The 27,533-nt window shown below is 47.9% G+C and overlaps 1 protein-coding gene across 1 annotated transcript in view; it reads left to right on the top strand.

The window, feature by feature from the left end:
• The first annotated feature begins 17 nt into the window (after window positions 1-17).
• Window positions 18-27,533, top strand: part of ABTB2 (ankyrin repeat and BTB domain containing 2) — a 186,237-nt gene continuing 158,721 nt past the window's right edge. Inside the window, exon 1 of the mRNA XM_027979614.3 lies at window positions 18-1,320. Coding sequence (XP_027835415.1) covers window positions 438-1,320 — 883 coding nt within the window. The 5' untranslated portion in view covers window positions 18-437. The remainder of the gene's footprint in view (window positions 1,321-27,533) is intronic.

Raw genomic sequence — 27,533 nt, 5'->3', positions numbered from 1 at the left:
GGCGGCTGGCTCCGCGCAGAAGTTTGCAGAGAGCTTTCTCGCCGGTCGGTCCCGGACTCGCACAACCCCGGGAGCCGCCTCCTTCGATCGCCGCCGCCCTGTTCTCTCGGGATCCCTTCTCTGCGGAGGATAGACGCTCTGCTTCAGGGAAGTTGAGGTGGACCAGGGGGATTGCGGAGGAGGAGCAACGGAGGATCGTTCCAGTGACAGCTCGGAGTCGGGACGCCGGGAGCGTGGGGCTCTGGCCGCCGCGAATCTCGCCCACCTTCCTGCGGCCGCCGGGTAGGCGGGCGGGCGATGCGGCCTCCGAGCCCCGCGGTGCCGAGAGAAAGCAGGGCGCCCCGGAGAGCCTAGAGCTTGTTTCTGCCCACTTGGGGAAGGGCTCATGGAGTTGTGAGCGCCCCTCCCTCGGCGAGGCCGCCCCGGGCAGGCTCCCCATGGCCGGGACGTACAGCTCCACTTTGAAGACGCTGGAGGACTTGACCTTGGACTCCGGGTATGGGGCCGGGGACTCGTGCCGCTCGCTCAGCCTCTCGTCCTCCAAGTCCAACTCGCAGGCGCTCAACTCTTCGGCGCAGCAACACCGCGGGGCGGCCTGGTGGTGCTACTCCGGCTCCATGAACAGCCGCCACAACAGCTGGGACACGGTGAACACGGTGCTGCCCGAGGACCCCGAAGTGGCCGACCTCTTCTCGCGCTGCCCGCGCCTGCCCGAACTGGAGGAGTTCCCCTGGACCGAGGGAGACGTGGCCCGGGTCCTTCGCAAAGGTGCCGGCGGCCGGCGACAGCCCCTGTTCTCCGCCGAGGCGGTCAGGCGCCTGGCGGGGCTGCTCCGCCGGGCGCTCATCCGGGTGGCCCGCGAGGCGCAGCGCCTGAGCGTGCTGCATGCCAAGTGCACCCGCTTCGAGGTGCAAAGTGCCGTGCGCCTAGTGCACAGCTGGGCACTGGCCGAGAGCTGCGCGCTGGCCGCGGTCAAGGCCCTGTCCCTATACAGCATGAGCGCGGGCGACGGGCTGCGCCGGGGCAAGTCTGCGCGCTGCGGCCTCACCTTCTCAGTGGGCCGCTTCTTTCGCTGGATGGTGGACACCCGCATCTCCGTGCGAATCCACGAGTACGCGGCCATCTCGCTCACCGCCTGCATGGAGAATCTGGTGGAAGAGATCCGGGCCAGGGTTCTCGCCAGCCAGAGCCCCGACGGCGGAGGGGCCGGAGGCGGGGAGGTGTCCGCTGAGGCCCTGGAAATGGTCATCAACAATGACGCCGAGCTCTGGGGCGTCCTGCAGCCCTATGAGCATCTCATCTGCGGCAAGAACGCCAATGGTAAGCGCGTGGGCTCTGGGCCCGTGGACTGGGTTGGAGGGAAGTCCAACCTGGGCTACGCAGGGGGTGAATTTCCTAGGACCAAGGAGAGTCAAGACCTGAGAGAAAGCGTTTGGTCTTTGGGTAGTGGAGTTCATTAAAGAGTCTTTTCCGAGGTGGTTCTTTCGGCGACTGACTTTCGGAGGGGAAAGTAGTGGTTGATCTGCTTCCTGTTGTGCGTCGTGTTGTCGCCGTTGGGGGCCATTCACTGATTGAACCTCTTGATGAAGCCATCCCTGAACCTCTCTCGGAATGCCTTGCGGCCCTCCCCCCTGCTTGATGGGTCTGTAGTTGGCCTCTCTCCCCGACCACTGGGTGGATGGTTCGGTCCTAGTTCTGTCGAGTACAGTAGAAGCAACCAGAGGGTCTGGGCTGCAAAGTCCTGGCTGAGTGGGGTGGAAGGAGGGGAAGTGGATGCCTGGGACCTGGCCTGCCGCCTTGAGCTTTGCTGGGTTGAAGGCTGCCTTTCAGGGCCCTCTGGGGAAGGTGGAGTGGTAGTGGTGGGTTCTTGACTCTGAGCCCGGGATGATGGAACATGGTGACTTCTGAATCCCCTTCCCAGAAAGGGAATCGCATGCCAGTTCCCAGACCTGACTTTCCAAGCTGTCACCAACCAAGTGAGCAATTAATTAAAACCCTATGTTGTATTAAGTGCATGACCTTCTAGACTTTGATGAAAGAAAGGATGACCCCATAGTCATCAACCAAGCCTAGGGGGAAGAGGGATGGGGGTGGGCAGACAGCATGGTGTCAGGTGCCAGAAAGAAACTATCTGGGTAGTTGCGTTTCTCTGAAAGAGGACATAGCTTCAGTGCAAAGAGTGGTAGGGAAGCACTTGACCTTTTCACTGGAAAGGTTATGGTGTGACCTGGGTTCAACAGTAAACTTGCCTACCAGACTCCAACTTCAGGAGTCAGCAAACCATCAGTTCTCTAGAATGCTACTTTGGCTAAACATCCTTACAGTCTGATCGGAGGGCCATTTTAGAGGCTGCTTTCAATGGCAAATAAGTAGTACAGAGGAAGAGGCCAGGTGGGTATGGAAAAGATATAAAGGGAGTCGTATTTAAGTGTGTTTTACATAATCATAATAGCTAAAATCTTAAATTAGCACTCAACAGAGTGTCAGTCACTGTTTCTATAAACTTAAGTAATCCCAGCCACCCTATTAGGTAGGTACCTATAGTATTATCCCCATTAGATAGATGGGGAAACTGAGGTACCCAGCAGTCAAGTAATTAACCCAAGCTTACACGGATATTAAGTGACAAGAATTTGAACCCAGGCAGGCTCCAGAGTTCAAGCTTTTAGCCCCCAGAGGAGAGGAAGCAGCTTTGTTTTCATTGATCCAATTTCCAAGGGGAGCAGTTGACATGTAAAGACTTCATTTTGAAGACAGTCTGTCTCTACCAGCATGGCTGACTTTGACTTTCTTGGGTTTTGTTTTTAATTCTGGCACAACTGGAAGGAGATGCCAGGAATGGCAAGAAGAGCATTTGCCTTTTAATTTTCCTCCTCTTAGGTCAGAGTTGAGGTCAGTCCAGAATCTCAGCTGATGATGTCACAGCTGATAATTGTGCTTTGCCCTGCAGGTTTGTGGCATCAGCACGGGGAACACAGGCTCCAGGAGAGGAAGTGGAGGGCAGGGGGATTTCCATACGGTTGTCAGAGCCCCGGGGAAGCAGTCTGAACTTTTGGCTGAGGGGAGGCCCAGTCTGAACTCAAAGAAGGAAGACTCCTAGGAGAAAAAAACAAGGCCCTAAGGTGGATAATAGGTGACAAACAAATAAAACATCCCCTTCACACAGAACTGGTGCCCCTCAGGCTGAGAGACTTCTCGGTTTTTCTAACTGTAAATTGAAGCTGTTAAGAGCAGCTGCCTCCTCGGGGCCCTCTGAAAATTCAGAATGTGAGAAGTGGCTGGAACACAGGTGTCTTCTGTGAACGGGCTTATGTCTTATCTAGGGTCATCACTCCTTGGGATTTTCTTTACAGGCTGGGGTTTTGACCCCGTGATTTGACCTCTTCCCCTCCATCCCGCACCCCAAACAATCCTTCTTAAGCCAAGTAGTTGAGACAGCAAGGCTCTTGTGTGACAGACAACACATCTCCAGGATGCCCAGAGCACGCATGTCCCTCTGCTCACTTCTCAGTCCCCAGGGAGCTCTCCAGCGAGACAGGTGAGCATCGCTTCCCCTGAGTAATATGGATGCTCATTTTTTATACATGAAAACCCGAGGGTGGCCCCAGTAAACGATAACCAGGCTCATTTATTAAGTCCCTTTAGACAAAGTGAAATGAATGTCTAGTAGAGAGGCTATGAATTACTAATGCTTGAGAGCTGACTTCAGAGGGAAGCACAAACTGCTTAGGAAAGAAGTGGAGAGATCCTAAACCTTTGTTGTACTGAAATAAGCCAAGGCCAGCAAGGTTACCGTCTACACAGCTGAAGTCTAAGTGGCAAATGGCCGCACACGGGAGAGTTGCTGGCTCACAGTCTTGTCCTGCTGGTCTTCCCTTCAAATTATATATTTATTGTTGTTATGCCTGCTAATTATACAGCAAGGGCACACGCATCTGAGTCAGCTATATAGGGCTCTTAAACTTTTAATGTCTTCCAGCCGGGAATTCAAGAACCCTAATCCATCTAGTCCAGTCCATTACTCAGAGTACTGGGCAGATATGGTTTTGCTCAACCCAGGATGGATGATAAAAGTTCTATGGCGTTTATAAAACATGATCTCAGCTTCACAGAGCAGCAGGAGTTATGTATCGCTTGCTCATTTAGTATCGATGTGCCTGTTCCCAGGGCAGTGTCATTAAGTGATGCTATCTTCGTGGCTTCCTTAACAGAGGTAGAGAAACCGCTTTAATAGAGTGGTATTTATAAACAGGGAGCTGGCAGAAAATAGGAGCTTCTCTCATCCACACCTCCCTTCTTCCCTCCCTCGCTCATTGTTGTATGTCATTTTGATGCTGAGCATCGCTTGGGGTTTCTCCCTGGCCATTTTTCTTACTAAATGTTCATGAATGTCCATGGCCTTGGAGATAATTTCCTTCCATTCGGAGATGCTGGTTAAATGATAGGGTTTTGATGAAAATATTCCTACTCCAAAACAGTAACCAGGATGTACATGAAAGGTGCTCCTTCATAATGGTAAGGAGCGAAAACTTTGGAATCGCAGTAAGGATTTGAAGCTCACCTCTGCTATTTCTATGAGTGACCTGGGCCATATTTCTTAACCATTCTAAGCCTCAATTTTGTTATCTGTAAAATGGGAGATAATAACAGCACTTAACTCCTTAGGTTGGTGTGAGGACTGGATGATATCATAGATTTAAAGACTGAATCACATAGTAAATGCTTAATAGTTGCAGTTCATTCAACAAATATTTATTGACCACTGACCCTGTCTGCACCACTATTAAAAGTACTGAGGATTAATCGGGGGAGGGGGAGGGTCCTCCTCTCATGAAGCAAACTAATGGAGGAGACAAGGAAAAAGTGAACAAATAGGGATTTACTTTTAGCAGTAAAAGTAATGGGATCGCATGACTGGGACTAATTTAAATGATGGCCAAGGAAGGCCTTTCTGAAATTTCATTAGGAATAGATAATATATCAATATTATTGTCTAAGGATCTCAAAAGAAAAAGTGAGGACCTTTCTGAATTTTTCACTTACTTATCAGCTGAGGCAAATCCCAACAATCTCATCGTCTAGAAAGCTCTTCTAGTTGCAGGACTCATTTAACACCGAGCTTATAGGATGGGTTTCCATCGTGATAATCAACTCCAGGAGCAAGGGTTAATTGAGCCGCTAGTTGCTGTTTAATCAGTTTCCACACCTGCGTAGTTTGGGGAGGGGGAGCAGCTACCCTCCTTTTTAACTGTTTTATTGAAGCCAAGAGAGCTAGTAAACCTGAAACAAAGCAAGCTTGTGGAAATGCAGGCTTTTTTTTTCTCCCCCTTGAATGCCTGAGAAATGCAACCCAGCTTTAAGTTGTTAGAAGAACAAGGTGGGGTTGTTCCGCCTCCTCCAGGAGTTTTAGCTGCCTCCACACCAACTGAAGGGCCACCTCTCTGTGAATTTCCTCAGCACCCAGGGCAGATTCCTGGATCGTTTCCTGCGAGTGTTGCTCCTATCACTCTGTGGGCTCATGGGCATCCGTGCCTCCCGTGTGCCTCCCATGGGGTCTGGCACACAGCGACACTCCAGGAGTGGCAGTCAGACAAATGACTGATCCCACCATACAAAATGTTTAATTCCAGAAACTTCATTTGAAATCATTTGACCCCCTCAGAAGACTCTTCCCTGCTTTCTACCGTGCCTGAGAACGTCAAGTTCTCGGTGAAGAGAGGCAGCATTTTGGAGGGCACCCAAACCATGGGGACATCATTCAATCTTTTGATCCTCTAATCTCGAGCAGGGTTCCCTACACTGTGATGAGTCGGTGTAAATAGGGATTTCGGGTCACGAGGGCTTCCTTCAGTGTGCAGCACCCACAGTGGGGGTTTCACAGCAGCCGTCTAACTGGCCACAGATAGATCCACGGGAAGACTGAGTTCAAAGAGGCACTCCGTTCCCCTAAGAATAGCAATACCAATCCCATCTTGCCTGCAGAGCTTCCCTAGAGGGCAGTCTGTGGATGACTATTGCTCAGAGGGCTTCCCAGGTGGTTCAGTGGTAAAGAACCCACCTGCCAATGCAGGAGACCCAGGTTCGATCCCTGAGTCAGGAAGATCCCCTGGAGAGGGAAATGGCGACCCCATTCAGTATGCTTGCCTGGAGAATCCCATGGACAGAGGAGCCTGGTGGGCTACAGGCTATGGGGTCGCAAAGAATTGGGCACGACTGAGTGAGCATAGCTCAGCACTGCTGAGAAGAGGCTGCATCTGTGTTGTACCTCATCTGCCTCCAATCTGAGGATGGCACTAAGGCATTCAACTACCTCCTCATCCCAGGGAGGCATGGACAGTGTCTCCGGTCTGAAGTAAGCCAGGGACGCTGGGCTGAGAATCTTCAGGCTGGCCCTTGTCCCATTTCCCCATCAGTACCTGTCCTTCCCCCAGCTGGGGCTGTGGGCGAGTGCTCTATCTGTTTCCACACTCCTCCAGCTGTAATAACAGGCCTGACCTCTGCACAGCTCAGAAACCTTTTCATCTGGGATCTTGCCCGCTGCCTATAAAAACCCATCGAGTGGGATGCTCTTTCACAGAAGGGTCTCTGGGAACCCAGGATTCACAGCTTGGTAATGGCCGGACCAGGGCCAAGCCCCATGTCACTCACGCCCTAGGCCTGTGCTTCTTCTGTGAAGAGTCCCAGAAACAAAGATAGAGAGGGACAGGGCAGTATTTGCCCCTCTGCCAGTGGAGGCGAGGGCCAGACTCACAGACTCAGTGGTACCTATCGTAGATCTTACTTGTTAATGGCCTGCTGTGTCTAGGCACTTTACATCCTTTAGGCCAGAGAATCTTCACAACCAAGGTGAAAACCAAGCATCAAGGCCCAAGAATGGATCTCCCTCCAGAGGATGTGTTATGCTGTTTAAACGCTGCTTGCTGGTGGGCCCAGAGTGTCCCGCAGGTGGCATCCATTTTAAGATGCTTTTATTGCTACTTCGAGGGCCTTACAAGTGTCAGCAGCTGAGTGATCAACAAGCTCAGCTGAATGGAAAAGCTGCCGCCTCCATCTTCCAAGAGCGGGGAGAGCCAGCTTGGAGGAGGACACTCAGCAGGAGAGAACCCAAAGGGAGCCCATGTTTAGGCCACTGGCCTCAGGACACTCAACTCATTTGCTCTGGAGCCGGCAGAAAGTCTTCTGTGAAGGGGCCTTTGATTCCTCCGAGTCCCTACAGTGTTGAGCCGTTGGTGAAACCTCAGAGCCGGGAGCACAGGCAGAGAAGGAATCAGCGTAGCAAGAGCGGAGATACTTCGGCTTTGAAGTCTGAGCTGGGCCCCAAATTGCCTTGCCTCTTACCAGGGCCTGGAGCAAGTCACTTCAAGTCCCCGACTCTAAAGCGCAGGGCCGGCTCTCATCCACAGGCGGTTATGCCCCGTGAATACTCACTGCTCCCAGGACGTCAGAGCTGACGCTGGGTTGAGCGTTGAGAACTTGCCCAGGGTGGGGCGGCCTGGGTGTCATTCCTGGCGTCCTCCCTTGTGAGTTGCGTGATCCCAGGCAGGGTCACTGCTATGCCTTGGTTTCTTCCTCCGTAACAGGATTTGGATCGCATCGCTTTTTTTTAAAATTTTTTTATTTTGGCCTCACTGAATCTTGGTTGTGGTGCACGGGCTTTTCTCTAGTTGCTACACGTAGGGGTTTCTCTAGCTGTGACACAAGGGCTTTGTTGCTGTGCAACATTTGGGATCTTTGTTCCCCGACCAGGGATCAAGCCTGCATACCCTGCCTTGAGAGGTGGATTCTTAACTGCTGGACCACCAGGGAAGTCCCTGGACTGGGTACATTGTGTTGCAGGGCTGAATTGTGCCCTGAAGTATAGTTAGCAGCATCCCAGCCCCCACCCACTAGATGCCAGTAGCATCCTCCCTGCCCCACTCTCCCCACCCCAGCTGGCCAGTTGTGACAATCAAAAATGCCTCTAGACACTGACAGATGTCTGTTAGGGGGGGCAGAATTGCCCCTGGTTGAGAAATACTGCTCTGTAGTAGAGCTGAAAAGAGTACACAATTCGTAGGATGTTTGGGAGGATTTACTAAAGGTCTCTGTAAGGGACTTTGCACTGGGCCTGCACATAAAATAGTCATTCTAATCACTGTTACATTTTTTTGCAAACTGTATTGCATGCACCAGTTGAGTTCACTTTTTGCTGAAGTGGGCATTCGTAGTGGAGGGGAGGACCGTGACCCAAATCCCAGGGTGACAAGGATGAGTCACACAGCCTTCCTGGGTGACTAATCGGGAGGAGGAAGTTATGGAATCTGGAAAAAGCACCTTTGCACCCTGCTCAGTTATGGCTCCTCTTGCCCTCAAGATGAAGCGGGCTGGCAGTGAGAGCCGACCCTCCCTCTGAGCTCAAGGCTGACCCTGCCAGGAGGACAGTGATGGCACAGGCTCAAAGCTGCGCTCATTCTGCTGGGGAGTCACTGCTGTGTGTCTGGGACCCCGCCTCGTGCAGCTGCCAAGCGCTGAGCCACAGGACAGCAGGTGTTTTGTGTTTGCCGGCCTGTCATGTAAACATACTTTGTGGTCTTCTTGCTTGTTTTAAAAAAGGCCTAAATGGTTTTGCAACTTTGGCGGTAGGCTTGGAGCAGCTTCCCGAATTGGGAGGAGAAGCTTCAGAAACACCACCCCGCGTAAGCCTGAGGAATGCCACGCCGGCCTCGTTAATCAGCTGCTTGCCGAGCGCCAGCTACATCCAAGGCCACGGAGACAGATGGGAGGAGGATGGGAATGGATCTTGCCCGCCAAGAAGTTTAGAATCTATAGTAGAGATGGCAGGGGGCTTGCCTGGTGGTCCAGACGGTAAAGAATCCTCCTGCAATGCAGGAGACCTGGGTTCGCCCCTTGGGTTCAGAAGATTCCCTGGAGAAGGGTATGGCTACCCACTCCAGTGTTCCTGCCTGGAAAATCCCAGGGAGAGAGGAGCCTGGCGGGTTACAGCCCATGGGGTTGCAGAGTCAGGCATGACGGAGTGACCACGCACGCCGGGAAAGCAAAGCATGTCCATGGATCCTTCCAAGGATATTTAGGGTCCTTACATTCAAATGACAGATGATGCTAAAGCCACATCTTCCCCACTGCCCATCAGGGGTGTTTTTCACGAGCCATTTCACTTAATCCTCCCAAGCCGCTCTGTAAGACAGATATACTGTCCCCCTCATAGGTGGGGACCTTGAAGCTTTGGGTGCCTGCAGAGCTCAAAGGGGACAGGTGAGCCCTGGCTGGGTGGGAGCGAGGGAGTCGGGGCTGTTCTGTGGAGGATGTGGCATGTGGTCCAGGGGCACTTGGGCGGGCTGGGCTGTGACGGGGAAGGGGAAGTGGTGCTGAGAGCATGCAGGCTTCCAGGCAGAGGGAACAGTGTGAGCAAAGACCTGGAAGCCAGTGTGTGTGTGTTGGAAAAGTGACCCTCTTTGGCTGGAAGGTTCAGACGCATGACGAGGAGGAGCAGGGCAGATAACACAGCAGAGAAGAAAACTTTCCCACATCTTTTATCCAGATGTTAAGCAGCCTGCCAGAGCTCAGGAAGAGAGTTTTCCAAAACTCATTTTTATAATTCAGAAATGGAGTGTGTCTGCTCCCCAGCGCATCGTAACCACAGCCTCAGACCTCCCATTACCCCTCTTGTTGATTGAAAGCTTGACCTCAGAAACGGCCCCCGGCCTCTGTCCTAAGACTACAAGTAAGGAAAGAAGACGTTTACCCCAGCAGACCTGGGCTGAGAGGGCCTGAAGAGCGAGGCTGCCGTCAACTTTACTTCCCTCATGCAATTTGACTTCTGACCTGGCATTTCTTGCGAGGCCCTGAATGTAGCATTTCAAGCCAGAGCAGTCCCAACAGGGCATGAAGATTGGGGCTGGCACACCTGTTAAATGAGGCTGTTGGCCTGACTCTCGCCAAGGCAGGATTCTCAAACGTGGAAGCAGCGAGGGAAAGAAAACAGGATAAGAGGGTCCCAGAGCTTTAGATTTGGGCTTGGTAGGTTCGACTTCCAGTTTGGACCATATCATTTTGAAAACAACAGCTCAATTCTGAGAGATTTAGTCACCTTCTCATTCTTGCTGAAGGTGTTTCCAGAGCACTAATAATCAAGATTTCAGGAGTCCTGTTAACTGTTTGATATTGTGGAACCATCTTTGAGCTCAGTGCCACCTGCACTGAACTCCCTAGAGTCCACCTGAATTCCGCTGACAGTAGTAAAATGAGATAGGTCATCAATGGCTTAGCCCATAACTCGGGTGTTAGACCTTTTCCTGATCCCAGTGTTATAAAGGAATTTGTCACTTGAAAAAGAGAAATCTCATGAATATTTTGCTATACACACACACACACACACAATCATTTATGGTTAATGGTTTCAGTCCATTGTTTTCTAAAACTGAGCTAGGCAAGAGGTTAGGGGTAGGGGGTGGTCAGGTCCATGATGAAAAAATTACATAGGAAAGCTGAATTTGGAAGTACCAGAGGTAGAAGGTTAGGGGTGGGGGGAGATTAAAGAGGACCACAAGGAGAGTGAAACAGTTCTTTTAGTGCATGAAAATTGTCCCTAAAATTGAGGCAGCAAAATTTTGTTGAAATTTTTACAGCTTTTCTCCTGTATCTTTTAAGATAGTGAAAGCATTATTTGCAGTGAGGAGAGCTGTTCATGAACACGCGTTTTTCACAGACCAAGCAAGTGTATATGCGCAAGCATCGTGGACCGTCCGGTTCAGAGTGAAGGCTGTGAATCCAGAAAATTCTGGGTTGGAGCTTGGCCTCTCCATGACCTGGAGTGAATCACTCCATCTTCTTGGCTCTCTGTTACTTATCTGTGGCGTGAAGAGGTTGGACTAGATTCTCCAAGGGCCCCTCTGTCTCCGATAATGTTCCTAGACCCCACGTGGATCTTGTGAAGTCACTTTCCCAAGGTCGAGCCCTGTAATTAGTATCCTTGGGAAAGAAATGGCCTGGGATGGGGCTGGCCAAGCTCTCGAAAAGACGGCCCGCGTAGTAGGACCAAACACCATCCTTTTTATATTAGGATTAACTGTGATTACTCTGCTTAGAGTTTTTCTTCCCCCACTTTCTTCAGGTGAGTTCTGTCTACTCTTGGCCGACGCACCCCTCCAGCGCTCAGCAGCTGCGTCCAGGTCCTGGCTGGCCTGCTGGGTGGTGGGATCAGCCCGAGGTGACTTCATGCAGCCGCTGTTTGCAGTCCGCCTACCCGGCCTCAGATATTTATAGCAGGGAGCAGCTAGGAAAAAAAAAATTAAATATGCTACACCCTTCTTTATACTGTGTGGGACAGAGACAGGCATTGTGAGGAATTTAGAAGGCAGGGCAGTATAATCCAGCAAGATATTTTTAAATGCTATTTGTTGCAGTTGGCAGGGCCGGTTCTTCAAAGGGAGGGAAAGTGAGAGTAAGTGAGGATGACAGGCTGCCAAGAATTCTGAAATTGAGACGGGCAGCTCGGCACCCCAAGGGTACAGGTTCTGAACCCCGATTTCCTTCAGTCGCAGAGTTTGAGCAGGGCTTGGGGAGGTCCCAACCAGAGCCGGGTGAGTGGGGCGGCTTGTCCTTCTCCCTACCCAGCCCGTCTACTCTAGGAATTCCCAAGTTCAAGGTGAATCAAATGTGCTGGAGAAGCAGCAGTCGTGGCTGAAAAAGAGTGGCTCCTGTGAAAAGAGAGACCCGGTGCTGCTGCTTTAACTCATTTCAGCAGCCGGGAAAACCACGTTGTGCATGGGGACATCATTTGGAAGCAAGTTGCTCGCAGCTGTTCTCCTGGATGTGCGATCTCTCCAGGACGAGTCAGGCAGGCCAGGGCTGTGCCGGGACCCAGTTCAGTAGCAGGTGAGAGGGCCTTCGGGGTAGACCTCTCCCTGGAAAGATGACAGAGACGCGCCCCCCCCCCCCCGCCGCCACCCCCCGCCGCCACCACCTGTCCCGCGGATACTTGTAACCATCCTGGGAGAAGCTGCCGTGGTTTCTACTGTGCTGGTCTTGCAGGATGCAGGGTGGTTATGGTGGGAGGGTCTGGGGACTGGGATCCAAGGAGAGGCTAAGAGTTCAGTTTCAAGTGCATCAACTTTTTTGTTCAGCATATATATATTGAGGACTTCCTGTGTGCAGTGTTGGAACAAATGAATATGAGAGACTCGAAGGAGGGGAGGGTGCAGGCCCAGCGGATCATGAGGAGGAGGAAAGCCTGCTGGAGGAGACCCGGTGAGGCCTGCCAGGCTGGGGAAGGCAGCTCTGAGCAGAGGGAGCAGCAAGTGTGGGGTGAGGCCCTGGAGGCCAGCGGGACACGTGACAGGAGCCGGGTGTATATGTATTAAGGAGACGTGATCAGAGACGGGAGGGAGGGAGTGGCCAGCCAGGTAGGGCCTTGGAGGCCACTGCGTGGCACCTTGGCTTCCAATTCTAAGTCTGCTGGGAGCCCCTGGAGGGGCTGAGGCCCAGGAATGACATGGTGTGATGTACGTTTTAACTAACAAGATCACGCTCTCTGCCGTGTTGGATATGAACTGTAGCGTCAAGCAGGGGCGTGGCATGACTGCTCAGGACCCTTTGGCGATGATCCAGGTGAGAGGATGGTGGCTTGGGTGTCAGTGGAGGAGGTTATTGATGGCTGTTTTGTTTGTTTGCTTTTTAAGATTTTTTTTCATGCGGGCCGTTTTCAAAGTCTTTATTGAATTTGTTTCGATAATGCTTCTGTTTTACGTTTTGGGTTTTTGGCTGCAAGGCATGTGGGATCCTAGCTCCCCGACCAGGGACTGAACCCATACTGCCTGTATTGGAAGGCGAAGTCTTAACCCCCGGACCTCCAGGGAAGTCCTTGGTGGAGCATTCTGAAGTCCGAGCCAGCGGGACTTGCCAATAGCTTGGATGTGAGGGATGAGTGAGGAATCCGTGTGACCCCCCAGGTGTATGGTCTGAGCAACTGAAAGAGTGGCCGTGGATTGAAAGGGGAACAGCTCTGTACGGAAGAAGCAGGGCTGAGCCAGAGACCCAAGTGTGGCTTTGGTTGCTTGTCTCAAACTTTATACAGAGAGAGATCAAGCAGGAGGTGGCCTCCTGTCTCCTTGACTGGAGGAAAGGCCACCGTGAACATCTTTAGTTACTATGGATTGACGCGTTGCCCTCCTTTGCCTTCCCCGAGGATAGGCACTGCGCAGCAGGGCGGGTTAGGACGTCAGGCAGTGGAGATTTAATTTTCAGTCTTATCATTCCTTGGTTGATGGCCTTAAGATGGCCCCCCTAAACTTTGCCTTCTAGCTTCTTCGCAGGCAGCCAGCAGCCTTTAATGAAGATCGTCAGGTCCATTGTCTCCTGTCGTTAGTGTGAGGTCTGTTTAATTAGGCCCAGTTGTTCTGTGGATTGCTGTGACTTTGAGCATGTGTCCTTCAGTTCTGGGAAAGCGAGCTTCCATTTCCAAGCAGCTTTGGATTCCTGGGGGTCAAGTCTGGGTCAGAAATTTAGCTGGAAAGAGAACCGTTGGGGGTGATTTGAGAGGGCACAGGGGCCCGGAGGGGTCTCAGAAAGGCCTTGGGAGCAACCAGGTGTCAGTGAGATGATTTGACCCCTGCTGCTCAGATGACACCGGTGGCTAAGAGATGGAACCTGAGAGTTACCACTGCCTGATAGCCAACTGGTTACTTCATCTCTGAACCTCAGTCTTCCTCTTCTGTTTAATGGGTATACCATGGTTCCTAACTTAGAGTTGTTTCAGGGACTCTTAACCCGGGATTCACACTAGAATCACCTGAAATGCTTTTAAAAGAAAAAGTGTGTGTGTGTGTGCGCGTGCGTGCGTGCGTGCGTGCGTGCGTGCGTGTGTGTGTGTGTGTGAAGGCCCTATCTCCAGAAATTCTGGTATAAATGATCTGAAATAGGGCCCAGACCATGTGGGTAGTAGTTCTTGGGAGAGTCTGATGCTCTATGAGCACTCAGACATTAGCTATTATTCGTGGTAAAACGAAATCATTGTTCTAGAGCATTCGAGTCTGCCCCACCCAGGATGGTGACTTCCCTTCACTTCCCAGCCATGCTGATTTGGCTTGCTCCCCTGGCGGGATCACCAAAACACACCCAAGAGAAGCTCGAGCTGTGAGGTTCACATGAAAAGAGCACAGTAAGATCTAGAATGGCAGTGGCACCCTGTAATGATGTTACCCAGCCCGCTGCTGAAAGAGGGAGATTAATTCCATCTTTTAGAGGAAGAAACTGAGGCTCAGGGAATTTCAGTCACTTGTTCAAAGTCATACAGCTAATGAGAGGTGGAGACGATAATCAAACGCCAACAGCCTCACCCCTGACTCCCCACTCAGTCACACCCTGTTGCCTCCCAACCCAGAGAAGCTGAGAGACTCAGTGCTCAGCTCCGATCTCCAGCACATGCCTGCTACATGTTGAGCCTTTATAAAGTCCCAGCCCTTGCCACATGCTTCACGTGTATGGTATTGAGTAGTCTGTGATTGCCCAGTGAGGTTTGTATTCTTCTTAATCTCATTTGACAGCTGAAGAGACTGGGGCTCAGAGAGGTCAAGATAACATAGCTGGAAGATCAGCTGGGCTCCAAGGTCTTCATTCACCAGGCTGTCTCTGTCCTCAGTGGCAGCCTGGGTGGGGTGAAGCACATGCAGAGATTTCCTGAGCCAAGAAATGAATGGGTTGGTCCAAGAGGGCTAGAGGAAAAGCATCCCTCATGGCTTCCGAAGGACCGAGCCATTTAGGTACCTTAAAATAGTAACATCGCTCAGAGGGGTGACCAACCTGACCCGCCTGAGGGCTGCGGTGTAGATACTTGTTTCTCTGGGAGTTAAAAGCCATATTCTGCAAAGCACGGTGCTTCTCTTCTGTTGCTGTGAATGAAATAACCTCTGAGAGATTGTGTGGGTTGCTTAAAATAGTTTCAGAGGAAGAGAGTTTGGAAGCTGTTAGCTTCTCGAGTCTATTTCCTCCTGATTTATGACACCTTAGAGAATGCTGGGCCTCGTCTTGTTTATAATCTGGTTTTTTCTTTCTACCATATTTTAGCCCTTGTGTCATCATAAGATGGAAGAGTTTGTCACCCAAAAAAGTGACAACCTTTCCTAAGTAATTTAATCAGAGGCTCTAGACACATTTTTTTTTTCTTTTAAAAGGAAAAAAAAAAGTGAGGCAAGGCCATTTGTTTTCCAGTCTCTCCCTTCCAGCTGCAGAGGTTCCAAAATCATAGTGATGGTGTTTATTCTGGGGCAGGATGAATTTGTTTTATCCCCTCACACTAAGGTCTGCCCTGAGAAGCACATGTTTTCTTACAGTCTTCCTAGCATGGACACCTGACATACTGAGAGGGAGAGGAATTGCTCTACTCAGCGCAGCAGCCAGTAGACTTGTGAAGCTATTGAAATTTAATAAAATTCAATACGGTTAAAACATCGTGCACATGACATTTCCAGTAATCACTGGTCATGGGAGGCAGGTGGCTGTCAGACTGGACAAAGCAGATATGGACCATCTCAATCACTGTGGACATTCCATGGGGCATGTGGCCACCAAAGTGAGTCACTGGTTGGTCACTTGGGGCCAGCTGAGTTTTCACAGGTCTCAAAATTTTAACCATTATCCATCCTCTCTGAAGCCATCTGTGTGCAGAAACAAAGATTCATGGATGTGGAGATTGAGGCCATGGAGTCGTGTGGCTCTAACCTCTAGACCCTTGACACAAGGTCAGCTTTTATGATTTCCAAGCTGCCTGGCCTGGAGCAAGTTAGCCTCTGAAGTTATCACTGTCCGTTATCAGTGAACTGGTGATCTGAAAGTACTCTGTAGGGGTTTTGTGACCGTTAAACAAAATAAAAAAGTACACATACAACCCTTAGCAGAATGCTTGACACATGGTAACAACTTACATGTGTTACAAAGTTGTTCATAGGTTTTCTCATTTGAGTCGTTGTTGTCATTTTCAACAATGGCTCAAATGACTTGTTGTTGACTTCCCTGGTGGCTCAGACTGTAAAACGTCTGCCTACAATGCGGGAGACCCAGGTTCAATCCCTGGGTCAGGAAGATCCCCTGGAGAAGGAAATGGCAACCCACTCCAGTATTTTTGCCTGAAAAATCCCATGAATGGAGGAGCCTGGTAGGCTACAGTCCATGGGGTCCTAAAGAGTCAGACACTACTGAATAACTTCACTGTTATTTTCAAGACAATGAAACAGGCTTGGGGGAACACTATTGCTGCTGGCCCTGCTGGTGCTGCTAGAACCAAGCAGTAGGACTTGAACTTGAGTTCTGCTTTTTCTCCTCCAAGTCTCTTCTTTCCTCCAGGGCTGGTTGGGTAACCCTTTGTCATAAGTCAGAAGAGGTCTGTCTGAACTAGAACCTCTCATTCGGGAACTGCCTATTCCTTCTACCCTTTGAGGTGAACTCTTTTCAGAGGTGTTTTGCCTAAAGCCTGCCTGTCATGTCCACATGGAGAACTGCTACCAGGCGAGCTCCTTCCAGAGTCTTTGGCTTCTTGGAGGTTGACGTTTATCCAAGAGATTAAGGCTGTTAGTGGTCTACCTGCCCTGTGGTCCTTTTGTGTCTTTTGCTATATGAGGACTGAGCCTGAGAGAGCCCTCAGTTCTGGCAGAGGATGACTTTGAAAGGAACATCCCCTGTAAAGAGTAGGACCAGGAGAGGCCTCTCTGATGTGATGAATAGAACGGGTCTGAGAGGATGTTTGCTCACCTCTGGAGCCTGGGTTTAACCCCTGACTCTACTACTCACTTGTCCAAATTATATAGTGTCGGGACCAGATGTCTTTGCATGATGTACTTTTTACTGCTCCCAGCCCTTCGCTTGGGGGTGATGAGAAAGTCATTCTTATTTTTCAAAGAAGCCCTGTTAATTATAATACAGGCCTGTGCATAGCATATTCCCTACAATATAGCTAGCTAGTTAACCTTTCTGCACCTCAGCTTCCCCATCCTTAAAATGGGAACAGTATAAGAGTTTACCTGGCATGGTGGTGGTGAGGATAAAATGCAAAATAAAGCACTTAGCCTGGTGCCTGGCACAATGCGGCCACCAGGCGCCTACGGCCGATGCCACCCATCGCCATCTCTGCTGTCCTCACCATCGTTGCTTCCAGGCAGTGGCATTTGGTGCCCTTTCACTTTCAGGCGCTGTTTGCATTTCTCCTTGAGGGCGTATTAGCTGTCTACTCAGAAGTGGTCTTTAAGTGAATCTTATGACTGTGCAGCTGTCATTTCAGTACCTCACCTGGTATCTACCAGCCAGCTTCCTTACTGCTGGTGGTATGACCAGCACCACCAGTCAACCAGTATAATCTGAGAGAACTGGATTATTTCTATAGGATTAATTTGTGGTGTGAAATACCCAGGGAGTTATGCAATTACCACTCATTTGCTCATATCCAGAATGTGCTAAATCTGCCTCTTGTAATGAGATCCAAATGGTTTGGAACCATATGTGGGGGATCGAGTAAGTTTCATCACAATTGTTACAAGAGATGGGTTTAAAATCAGGGGCATCCAGATGCCACTAGCCGTGGTGACATCCCTGCTTTCCTTCTGCTCATGGCTCTACTGGGGGAGGCACCACTCTCAACTGGAAGTTGCCAAGGAAAGGAAGTTGGGGGCCAGGATATTACATCACTGTGTTGACATTTCTTTAACGTGGGCCCCATTGTGGGCCCTCCCAGGCTGACCGAACCCTTGTCCTTTGTGTGGCTTCCAGGCACTGACAGATCACCCCTGGTTAATGGATAACTCAGGCTCTTCTTGGCAAATAGTCGCCTTGTTAGTTATCTGTACTGTGCTATCTTCCACTGTCCACTTAGTCACTCATTTGTGTCTGACTCTTTAGGATCCCATGGACTATAGCCTGCCAAGCTCCTATGGCCATGGAATTCTTCAGGCAAGAATACTGGAGCGGGTTGCCATGCCTCCTCCAGGGGTTATTCCTGGCTCAGGGATTGAACCTGTGTCTCCTGCATCTCCTGCATTGCAGGCAGATTCTTTACTGCTGAGTCACCAAGAAAAGCCCTCCATTAGCACTGGGGACCCTCAAACCTCAAAACCACCAAGTGGGGTGTGTGTGTACATGTATGTGTGTATAGCATGAGTTCACACATGCTCCCCTCCTTCCTAAGATACGGAAACCACTTAAATCAGTCATTTCCAGGTCTGGCTCATTGCTGAAATACTTTAAAAATTCATCTGGAACTCACCTTGGATGTATCGAGCAAAAATCTCTAGAAGTGGGACCAGGATGTCTGTGTTTTTAAGATGCGCCTCAGGTGAATCCCATCCTCTGTCACTTAGACTTGGCTTTTGCCTTCCAGGCTCCTTTGAGAACATGCATTGGGCAAATGGCAACCTGAGCAACAGCCTGAGCAGATAACAGTAGCAGCAACTGGGCAAAAGCTCCCTTAGAGCTGGCATGTGAGGCTGCTCTGTGAGGGTCTCCTCTGGGAGCAGTGGGATGGAGATTTAGGTCCCTGAGCAGGAGGAGGTGGGGAAGGGTGTTGCCTTAGAAAAGAGAGCCAACCTTTGTGGGATGCTATCTTATTTAATCATCTCAACCAAGCTGTGAGGTGATGGAGATAAGAACACAGGCTGATATTCATCTTAAGCTGATATTTATTTATCTTTGCCTATGAGATTGGACAATTCTAAATGATTTGCATGGATTATCTCATGCAATCCCCACAATAGCCTAAAGGTGTAGGTTCTATTACTTATTCCCATTCTACAGATAAGGAAAACTGAGGCCTGGAGACAGTTTAAATGACTTGGACTTCCCTCTTTGGTAGCTCAGTTGGTAGAATCTGCTGCAATGCAGGAATCCACCTGCAGTGCAGGAGACCCCAGTTCGATTCCTGGGTCTGGAAGATCCCTTGGAGCAGGAAATGGCAACCCACTCCAGTTTTCTTGCCTGGATAATTCCATGGACAGAGGAGCCTGGCAGGCTGTGGTCCATGGCTACAGTTGCAGAGAGTCGGACATGATTGAGCAACTTTCAATTCACTTCACTTCACTTCCAGGGTCACACACAGCATATGATGGAACTGGAGGTTGAGGTAGTGTGAGCAGACCTCAGAGCCTGTAATTTCCATTTCTGAAAGCTGGCTAGAGTTTCAATAACCTAAGGAGTATGTTTAAGAGTTTATTGAAATAATAGTGGGAGACTTTAACACCCCACTCACACCTATGGACAGATCAACTAAACAGAAAATTAACAAAGAAACACAAACTTTAAATGATACATTAGATCAGTCAGACCTAATTGATATCTATAGGACATTTCAGCCCAAAACAATGAATTTCACCTTTTTTTCAAGTGCTCATGGAACCTTCTCCAGGATAGATCACATCCTGGGCCATAAATCTAAACTTGATAAATTCAAAAAAATCGAAATCATTCCAAGCATCTTTTCTGACCATAATGCATTAAGATTAGGTCTCAATTACAGGAGAAAAACTATTAAAAATTCCAACATATGGAGGTTGAACAACACACTTCTGAATAATCAACAAATCACAGAAGAAATAAAAAAAGAAATCAAAATATGCATAGAAACTAATGAAAATGAAAACACAACAACCCAAAACCTGTGGGACACTATAAAAGCAGTGCTAAGAGGAAAGTTCATAGCAATACAGGCATACCTCAAGAAACAAGAAAAAAGTCAAATAAATAACCTAACTCTACAACTAAAGCAACTAGAAAAGGAAGAATTGGAGAACCCCAGAGTTAGTAGAAGGAAAGAAATCTTAAAAATTAGGGCAGAAATAAATGCAAAAGAAAAGAGACCATAGCAAAAATCAACAAAGCCAAAAGCTTGTTCTTTGAAAGGATAAATAAAATTGACAAACCGTTAGCCAGACTCATCAAGAAGCAAAGAGAGAAAAATCAAATCAATAAAATTAGAAATGAAAATGGAGAGATCACAACAGACAACACAGAAATACAAAGGATCATAAGAGACTACTATCAGCAGTTATATGCCAATAAAATGGACAATGTGGAAGAAATGGACAAATTCTTAGAAAAGTACAATTTTCCAAAACTGAACCAGGAAGAAATAGAAAATCTTAACAGACCCATCACAAGCACGGAAATTGAAACTGTAATCAGAAATCTTCCAGTAAACAAAAGCCCAGGTCCAGACGGCTTCACAGCTGAATTCTACCAAAAATTCCGAGAAGAGCTAACATCTATCCTACTCAAACTCTTCCAGAAAATTGCAGAGGAAGGTAAACTTCCAAACTCATTCTATGAGGCCACCATTACCCTAATACCAAAACCTGACAAAGATGCCACAAAAAAAGAAAACTACAGGCCAATATCACTGATGAACATAGATGCAAAAATCCTCAACAAAATTCTAGCAATCAGAATCCAACAACACATTAAAAAGATCATACACCATGACCAAGTGGGCTTTATCCCAGGGATGCAAGGATTCTTCAATATCCGCAAATCAATCAATGTAATTCACCACATTAACAAACTGAAAAATAAAAGCCATATGATTATCTCAATAGATGCAGAGAAGGCCTATGACAAAATTCAACATCCATTTATGATAAAAACTCTCCAGAAAGCAGGAATAGAAGGAACATACCTCAACATAATAAAAGCTATATATGACAAACCCACAGCAAACATTATCCTCAATGGTGAAAAATTGAAAGCATTTCCCCTAAAGTCAGGAACAAGACAAGGGTGCCCACTTTCACCGCTACTATTCAACATAGTTCTGGAAGTTTTGGCCACAGCAATCAGAGCAGAAAAAGAAATAAAAGGAATCCAAATTGGAAAAGAAGAAGTAAAACTTTAACTGTTTGCAGATAACATGATCCTCTACATAGAAAACCCTAAAGGCTCCACCAGAAAATTACTAGAGCTCATCAATGAATATAGTAAAGTTGCAGGATATAAAATCAACACACAGAAATCCCTTGCATTCCTATACACTAATAATGAGAAAGTAGAAAAGAAATTAAGGAAACAATTCCATTCACCATTGCAACGAAAAGAAGAAAATACTTAGGAATATATCTACCTAATGAAACTAAAGACCTATATATAGAAAACTATAAAACACTGATGAAAGAAATCAAAGAGGACACTAATAGATGGAGAAATATACCATGTTCGTGGATCGGAAGAATCAATATAGTGAAAATGAGTATACTACCGAAGGCAATTTACAAATTCAATGCAATCCCTATCAAGCTACCAGCCATATTTTTCACAGAACTAGAACAAATAATTTCAAGATTTGTATGGAAATACAAAAAACCTCAAATAGCCAAAGCAATCTTGAGAAAGAAGAATGGAACTGGAGGAATCAACTTGCCTGACTTCAGGCTCTACTACAAAGCCACAGTCATCAAGACAGTATGGTACTGGCACAAGGACAGACATATAGATCAATGGAACAAAATAGAAAGCCCAGAGATAAATCCACACACATATGGACACCTTATCTTTGACAAAGGAGGCAAGAATATACAATGGAGTAAAGACAATCTCTTTAACAAGTGGTGCTGGGAAAACTGGTCAACCACTTGTAAAAAGAATGAAACTAGATCACTTTCTAACACCGCACACAAAAATAAACTCAAAATGGATTAAAGATCTAAATGCAAGACCAGAAACTATAAAACTCCTAGAGGAGAACATAGGCAAAACACTCTCCAACATAAATCACAGCAGGATCCTCTGTGATCCACCTCCCAGAATTCTGGAAATAAAAGCAAAAATAAACAAATGGGATCTAATTAAAATTAAAAGCTTCTGCACAACAAGGGAAAATATAAGCAAGGTGAAAAGACAGCCTTCTGAATGGGAAAAAATAATAGCAAATGAAGCAACTGACAAACAACTAATCTCAAAAATATACAAGCAACTTATGCAGCTCAATTCCAGAAAAATAAACGACCCAATCAAAAAATGGGCCAAAGAACTAAATAGACATTTCTCCAAAGAAGACATATGGATGGCTAACAGACACATGAAAAGATGCTCAACATCACTCATTATTAGAGAAATGCAAATCAAAACCACAATGAGGTACCACTTCACACCAGTCAGAATGGCTGTGATCCAAAAATCTGCAAGCAATAAATGCTGGAGAGGGTGTGGAGAAAAGGGAACCCTCCTACACTGTTGGTGGGAATGCAAATTAGTACAGCCACTTTGGAGAACAGTGTGGAGATTCCTTAAAAAATTGCAAATAGAACTACCTTATGACCCAGCAATCCCACTGCTGGGCATACACACCGAGGAAACCAGAATTGAAAGAGACACATGTACCCCAATGTTCATCGCAGCACTGTTTATAATAGCCAGGACATGGAAACAACCTAGATGTCCATCAGCAGATGAATGGATAAGAAAGCTGTGGTACATATACACAATGGAGTATTACTCAGCCATTAAAAAGAATTCATTTGAATCAGTTCTGATGAGATGGATGAAACTGGAGCCGATTATACAGAGTGAAGTAAGCCAGAAAGAAGAACACCAATACAGTATACTAACACATATATATGGAATTTAGAAAGATGGCAATGACGACCCTGTATGCAAGACAGCAAAAAAGACACAGAGTTGTATAATGGACTTTTGGACTCAGAGGGAGAGGGAGAGGGTGGGATGATTTGGGAAAATGGCATTGTAACATGTATACTATCATGTAAGAATCGAATCGCCAGACTAGGTCCGACGCAGGATACAGCATGCTTGGGGCTGGTGCACGGGGATGACCCAGAGAGATGTTATGGGGAGGGAGGTGGGAGGGGGGTTCATGTTTGGGAACGCATGTACACCCGTGGTGGATTCATGTCAATGTATGGCAAAACCAATACAGTATTGCAAAGTAAAATAAAGTTAAAAAAAAAAAGAGTATATTGAATAAGAATCTTATAGGTAGAATGTCAGGTTTTCCATAGGGATTCTCTGTGCCATCTCTCTTTAAGACCCTGTCCTTTGGCCTTGCTAGCCCTGGTTTTCAGAGGTTGGTTATCCTCCCCCTGCCACCATCCCCCATTTCCTTCTTCCCGACTTGGTCCCTGCATGCAGCTCTTTTGGGAAAGCGGCTGGGGTCAGGGCCTGCCTCCATAGACAAATCAGTCAGGTTCTGGGTGTGCCATACTCACCACCCAGAAGCAGACTCAGCACAGGCCCCTCTTTGCCAGCATCCGTCCTAGTCACTTGTACTCAGATGGCCATCCTCCTGTCTAGACTGAGAAACATACAGCTTTGTGATTGAGGGCTTGGATGTACAACTGGGCTGCCTGGATTCAAATCCTAGATTCACTGCTTCCTTGACAAATTGCTTCACATCTCCATGCCTCAGTTTACTTGCCTGTAAAATGGGAATAATACTACGTACCTCGTGTGATAGGAATTCTACCTTCTAAGATGCCTGAAACCAGTGCCTGGCATGGAAGTGTCCAGTGCAGTGGCCATTATAATGATGATGGCAGTGACTGTTTGGGGTGGGACGTCTTTGGTGACCCTTTCTGTACTGTGATGGGGAGCCCGCTCAGCCATGAGCACATGCTGAGCATTATGCTGGAAAGATCAAGGGCTTGGGAGACAAATCTGGGTTTAATCTCAACTAAGCTGATTTTTTTTTTAATGTGAAGCCCCTCTTCCTGTTTATTTTGCTTTTTAATCTATAAAGTAGAGACTACAGTAGCTGCCTTGTGCTGTTGTAAAGGTGAAATGCAAAAATGTAAGCAAAGCTTCTGACAAGGTGCATGGCCTTAGCTGGCAATGAATGAATAGGGGGAAAACTAGGAGCTGAATGAACCTTAGAAATATAATAAGTGAAGATAAAAATTAGCCTCAAAAGATTACATACAGTCTGGTACAAGTTTTACAAAGTTAAATTTTTAAAATGTAGTGGAGAAGTTCATCACAGCTACAGTAAATACTGCATAAAGTAAAAAGTTGGTGTGTGCAGACTTAGTCACTTCTGTCATGCTGGACTCTTTGACAAGAATGCTGGAGTGGGTTGCCATTCCCTCCTGCAGGGGATCTGCATGACCCAGAGTTCAAACCTGCGGCTCCTGTGAGCCACCAGGGAAGCCCCGAGGGGGAAGTGAGGAATGGAAAACACAGGTGCTAGAATGATGGGGAGGGGGAGGGAAGTGATTGTCAAGGCTCTAGCTTTTGTTTTAGAGGTGAATTCACATTATTGTACCTCACTAAAAATGGTCATGAACCAAGCATTAGGATACACTCAATTTGTGTAACTGAGGCTAAAATCATAGTGGGTTCTCAGTAGGTGGCAACTCTTATCATGACCCTGTGAAGCACCTCAAGGCACAGACCACCATTAATACTGCCTGAGATTACCTGTCATCTGTGCAAAATACCCCAAGAACCATGCTTTTCCGCCTCCAGCCACAGTGGCTTCCACATGGTGACACAGAACAGAGTGGGTATTTAAGATGCCTTGCTTCTTAGGTTTTCTGGGCCGGTCTTGGACATGAGCTCCCGTGTGCGTCTAAAGCAGCTGGACAAAGACAGGTTTGTTCCTGCCCATGCTATGCTAGATACAGAGGCTTTCACTGGAACCACTTGAGCACTCATGCTAGCCAGGAGATTTTCTTTCCGAGGGAAGGAAATGTTTGGGTTGGACCTCATGGTATTTGCCTTGGTAAGATCTGAGACCTCTATGCTTCCATTGCCACCCCCGAGCATCATGACCTTTGCCTGTGGCTTTTCTTTGCCTGTGGCTCCCTCTCTTAAGGGAAAGGGGGAGCATTGGGGGGGGGGGCGGGCTTGTGAGACACCCCAGTCATGTGCTTGTCAGTCCCTGGCCTCTGGGCACTAAAGATCCTATGTCTCACTCCTCTCCTCTGAATCTGTGAAGGTGGAGGAGATGAGGGTGTAGGCTTTGGAGGTAAGGACACCCGGCTTCAATGTGGGGATCTTCACTGTGTGATTTGAGATTGAGGCATTCTATTTTTTTCCCTAGTTTTAAATGGAGGTACATGAAAGGTAGAATCTTAGTGTACAATTTGATGAAATCTTTGCCAGGTACACACCTGGGTGGCCCATCCAGGTCAAGATCAAGATTCAAAATGCTCCCACCCCAGGAGGTGCCTCTGGGACCCTTCCCTGTCAGTTTCCATTCCTTTCCCCGCAAGTATCCATTATTCAGACTTTTGTCACCATCCATGAGCTTGCCTGTTCTTGAACTTCTGGGGGGCTAGGTACGTTATAAAATCTTTCTGAGCCCCAGCTCAGTCTCTTCATTTTTAAAACTGAAATTGTAGAACTTGTGTTGTAGTTTTGAGTTCAGAGAATCAGATGAGGCAACATGTGTAAAGCCATTAGTGAAACATTTGTAAAACAGTGAACACTCAGGTCGAGCTGGTGATGGTGGGTTATTGTGTGGCTGACTTAAGCCTTTGCCTGTTCTTCACCCAGGGACATAGGCCCTTCCCTGGGTCTCACTGCAATTCCTGTGCTCCCTCTGCCCTCTGACCCATCACAGCCTGGGACCACACCCCCACCCCCCAACACACTTCTGAGATTGTGCCCTCTGTGGCTTTCAGCATTTCATAGTAAAACAAGTCCTTCTCGCTTAATGAGCAGAGGAAATGGGCAGGAAAGGGGAGTTCTGCTGCTTCTGCTCTTTTTAAAAGGGGTCTGTTTGCTCTATTAGCAAAATCAACAGAGGCGTTACTGGCAAGGGCTGAACTGGACAGATGTCCTTGGGTCCCCGGACACCAGGCTTGCCCAAGTGCCGGGAGTCAGGGGTCATTGGTGAGGTTTCAGAAGCAAGAGGAAGAGCCACCTCTTCCAGCTCATCCTTTAAAGAGCAAAGCACCCCAAACAATCTACTGCTGTGACCACCTGAAATTCGACAATTATAATTTATTTCCTTAGGTCTAGGGTGGGGGACATGGAGGGAAGCACAGGTGTCAAGGTCTGGGGGTGGGGAGTTGTGTGTGGTGGGGGTCGTACTTGAATGACGTATGATTCCATTTGATCTGAATGGTTTTTATTGTGTCATTTCCTCAGGGGAGGCCTTTACGAAGGAGGGAGCACTGTGCAGTTGGTGGGTGCAGTGATGACACAGGAGGCAAACAGAGCTTATGAGGGCAAATCCCTGTATTTATGATGTGGTCTAGGGCTCGGTCTGGCCACAGGAACCTCTACACACATTTACAGGATACCTACATCACGTCAAGTGTTGTGTCAGAAGGCAGGTGAAAAGTTACAGTCCCTGCCCTTCAGGGAGAAACTCTGAGTTGGGTAGAAAGAATTAAAGGGGCATTTGTAACACAGTTTGTTATGTGCTATACTTGGAAGACCCTGGCCCCTAATCCAGATGGGGGTGGGGGAGGCACAGGGTTATTACAGTTTTGGAGATGGTGTCATTTGCATTGAGATCTGAAAGATAAACAGAAGTTAGCCCTCAAAATGCTTGACCCACATCAGTGCATCCTTGGGACTCTCAGGAAATACATTTCTAAGGATAACTTCTGCCTACCCAATGAATGAGATTTTGTTTTTACTGAACTGTTTGACTCTTTTGCTGGTGGCCAGACCATTGATTTTCTTTTTCCCTTCAGCAATCTTATAGCCCCTCTCTCCTGTGCTATGGAATTTTGAATCCACAGGTCTTCTGATCCTGCACAAGATTTTCATTTCCCTTTGAAGTGAGTGAGAAAGTCTGGGTGGGGAGATCCATCTGCAAACTGAAGACTTTATTAGTAAGGGTTTATGAGTAAGAGAGTAACCCTGCCACAGAACCAGATGAGAGATGTGTTTGTTATGGAAGAAGATACCCACTTGGCATCCCTCAAGGGGCCAGTCCTTGCGAACGGAGCCAACACGCCAAATTTCTCCAGTTACCATGGGACCCAGACTTAGACAGGAAATCATGGCAGGGTGGGAAAGAGTCCAAAATACACACGGCGGGTATACAGGCTGCAGTTAGAAAAGAGAGTCAGAGAACAATCTATCTATTTTCCTGAACGCGTACTGCAAAATCAAATGAGGTTGTTTTTCTAAGACTCCTTACATTTTATGGACCTGATTTTCAAGTTTTAATTTTTTCCACATTAAGCAATACTTAGGTTATTTGCAGTGACCCTTTTGTATGTTCCTAGTGAGTACTTCTTAGGCTTGTTTTGTGTGTTTTTTGTTTTTTTTTTTAAGCTCCCAAACTGCAAAAGAACCAGCGTCCCTTTGGTCTAGGGGGGGGACTTGTTCTTCTAACACCTGGAAGGAATATCTTTCTGGTTTTACCAGGACTGTCTCTTTTCTGTGAGCAGCCCTGGTATACCCAGCCCTCACTTGTTTTATGGGATGTGCCAGTGGAAAATGGGAGGGGTCCTCTGTAAGGAAGCCCTCCTCACGGTTGGGTTTCTTGGAAATCAGTGCTGCCAAGACCAGCAACTGAAATTTCTCATTCATAAAGAAGCACATTTTCATCCTGCCCGTGAAGCTGTTAAATTGAAAAATCAGGAAGGGGATCT

This window comes from Ovis aries, chromosome 15 (genome assembly GCF_016772045.2).
Source record: "Ovis aries strain OAR_USU_Benz2616 breed Rambouillet chromosome 15, ARS-UI_Ramb_v3.0, whole genome shotgun sequence".
In the NCBI taxonomy this organism is placed as follows: Eukaryota; Metazoa; Chordata; class Mammalia; order Artiodactyla; family Bovidae; genus Ovis; species Ovis aries.
The sequence above is the reverse complement of the archived record's forward strand: the minus strand, read 5'-3'. Positions and strand labels throughout refer to the sequence as shown.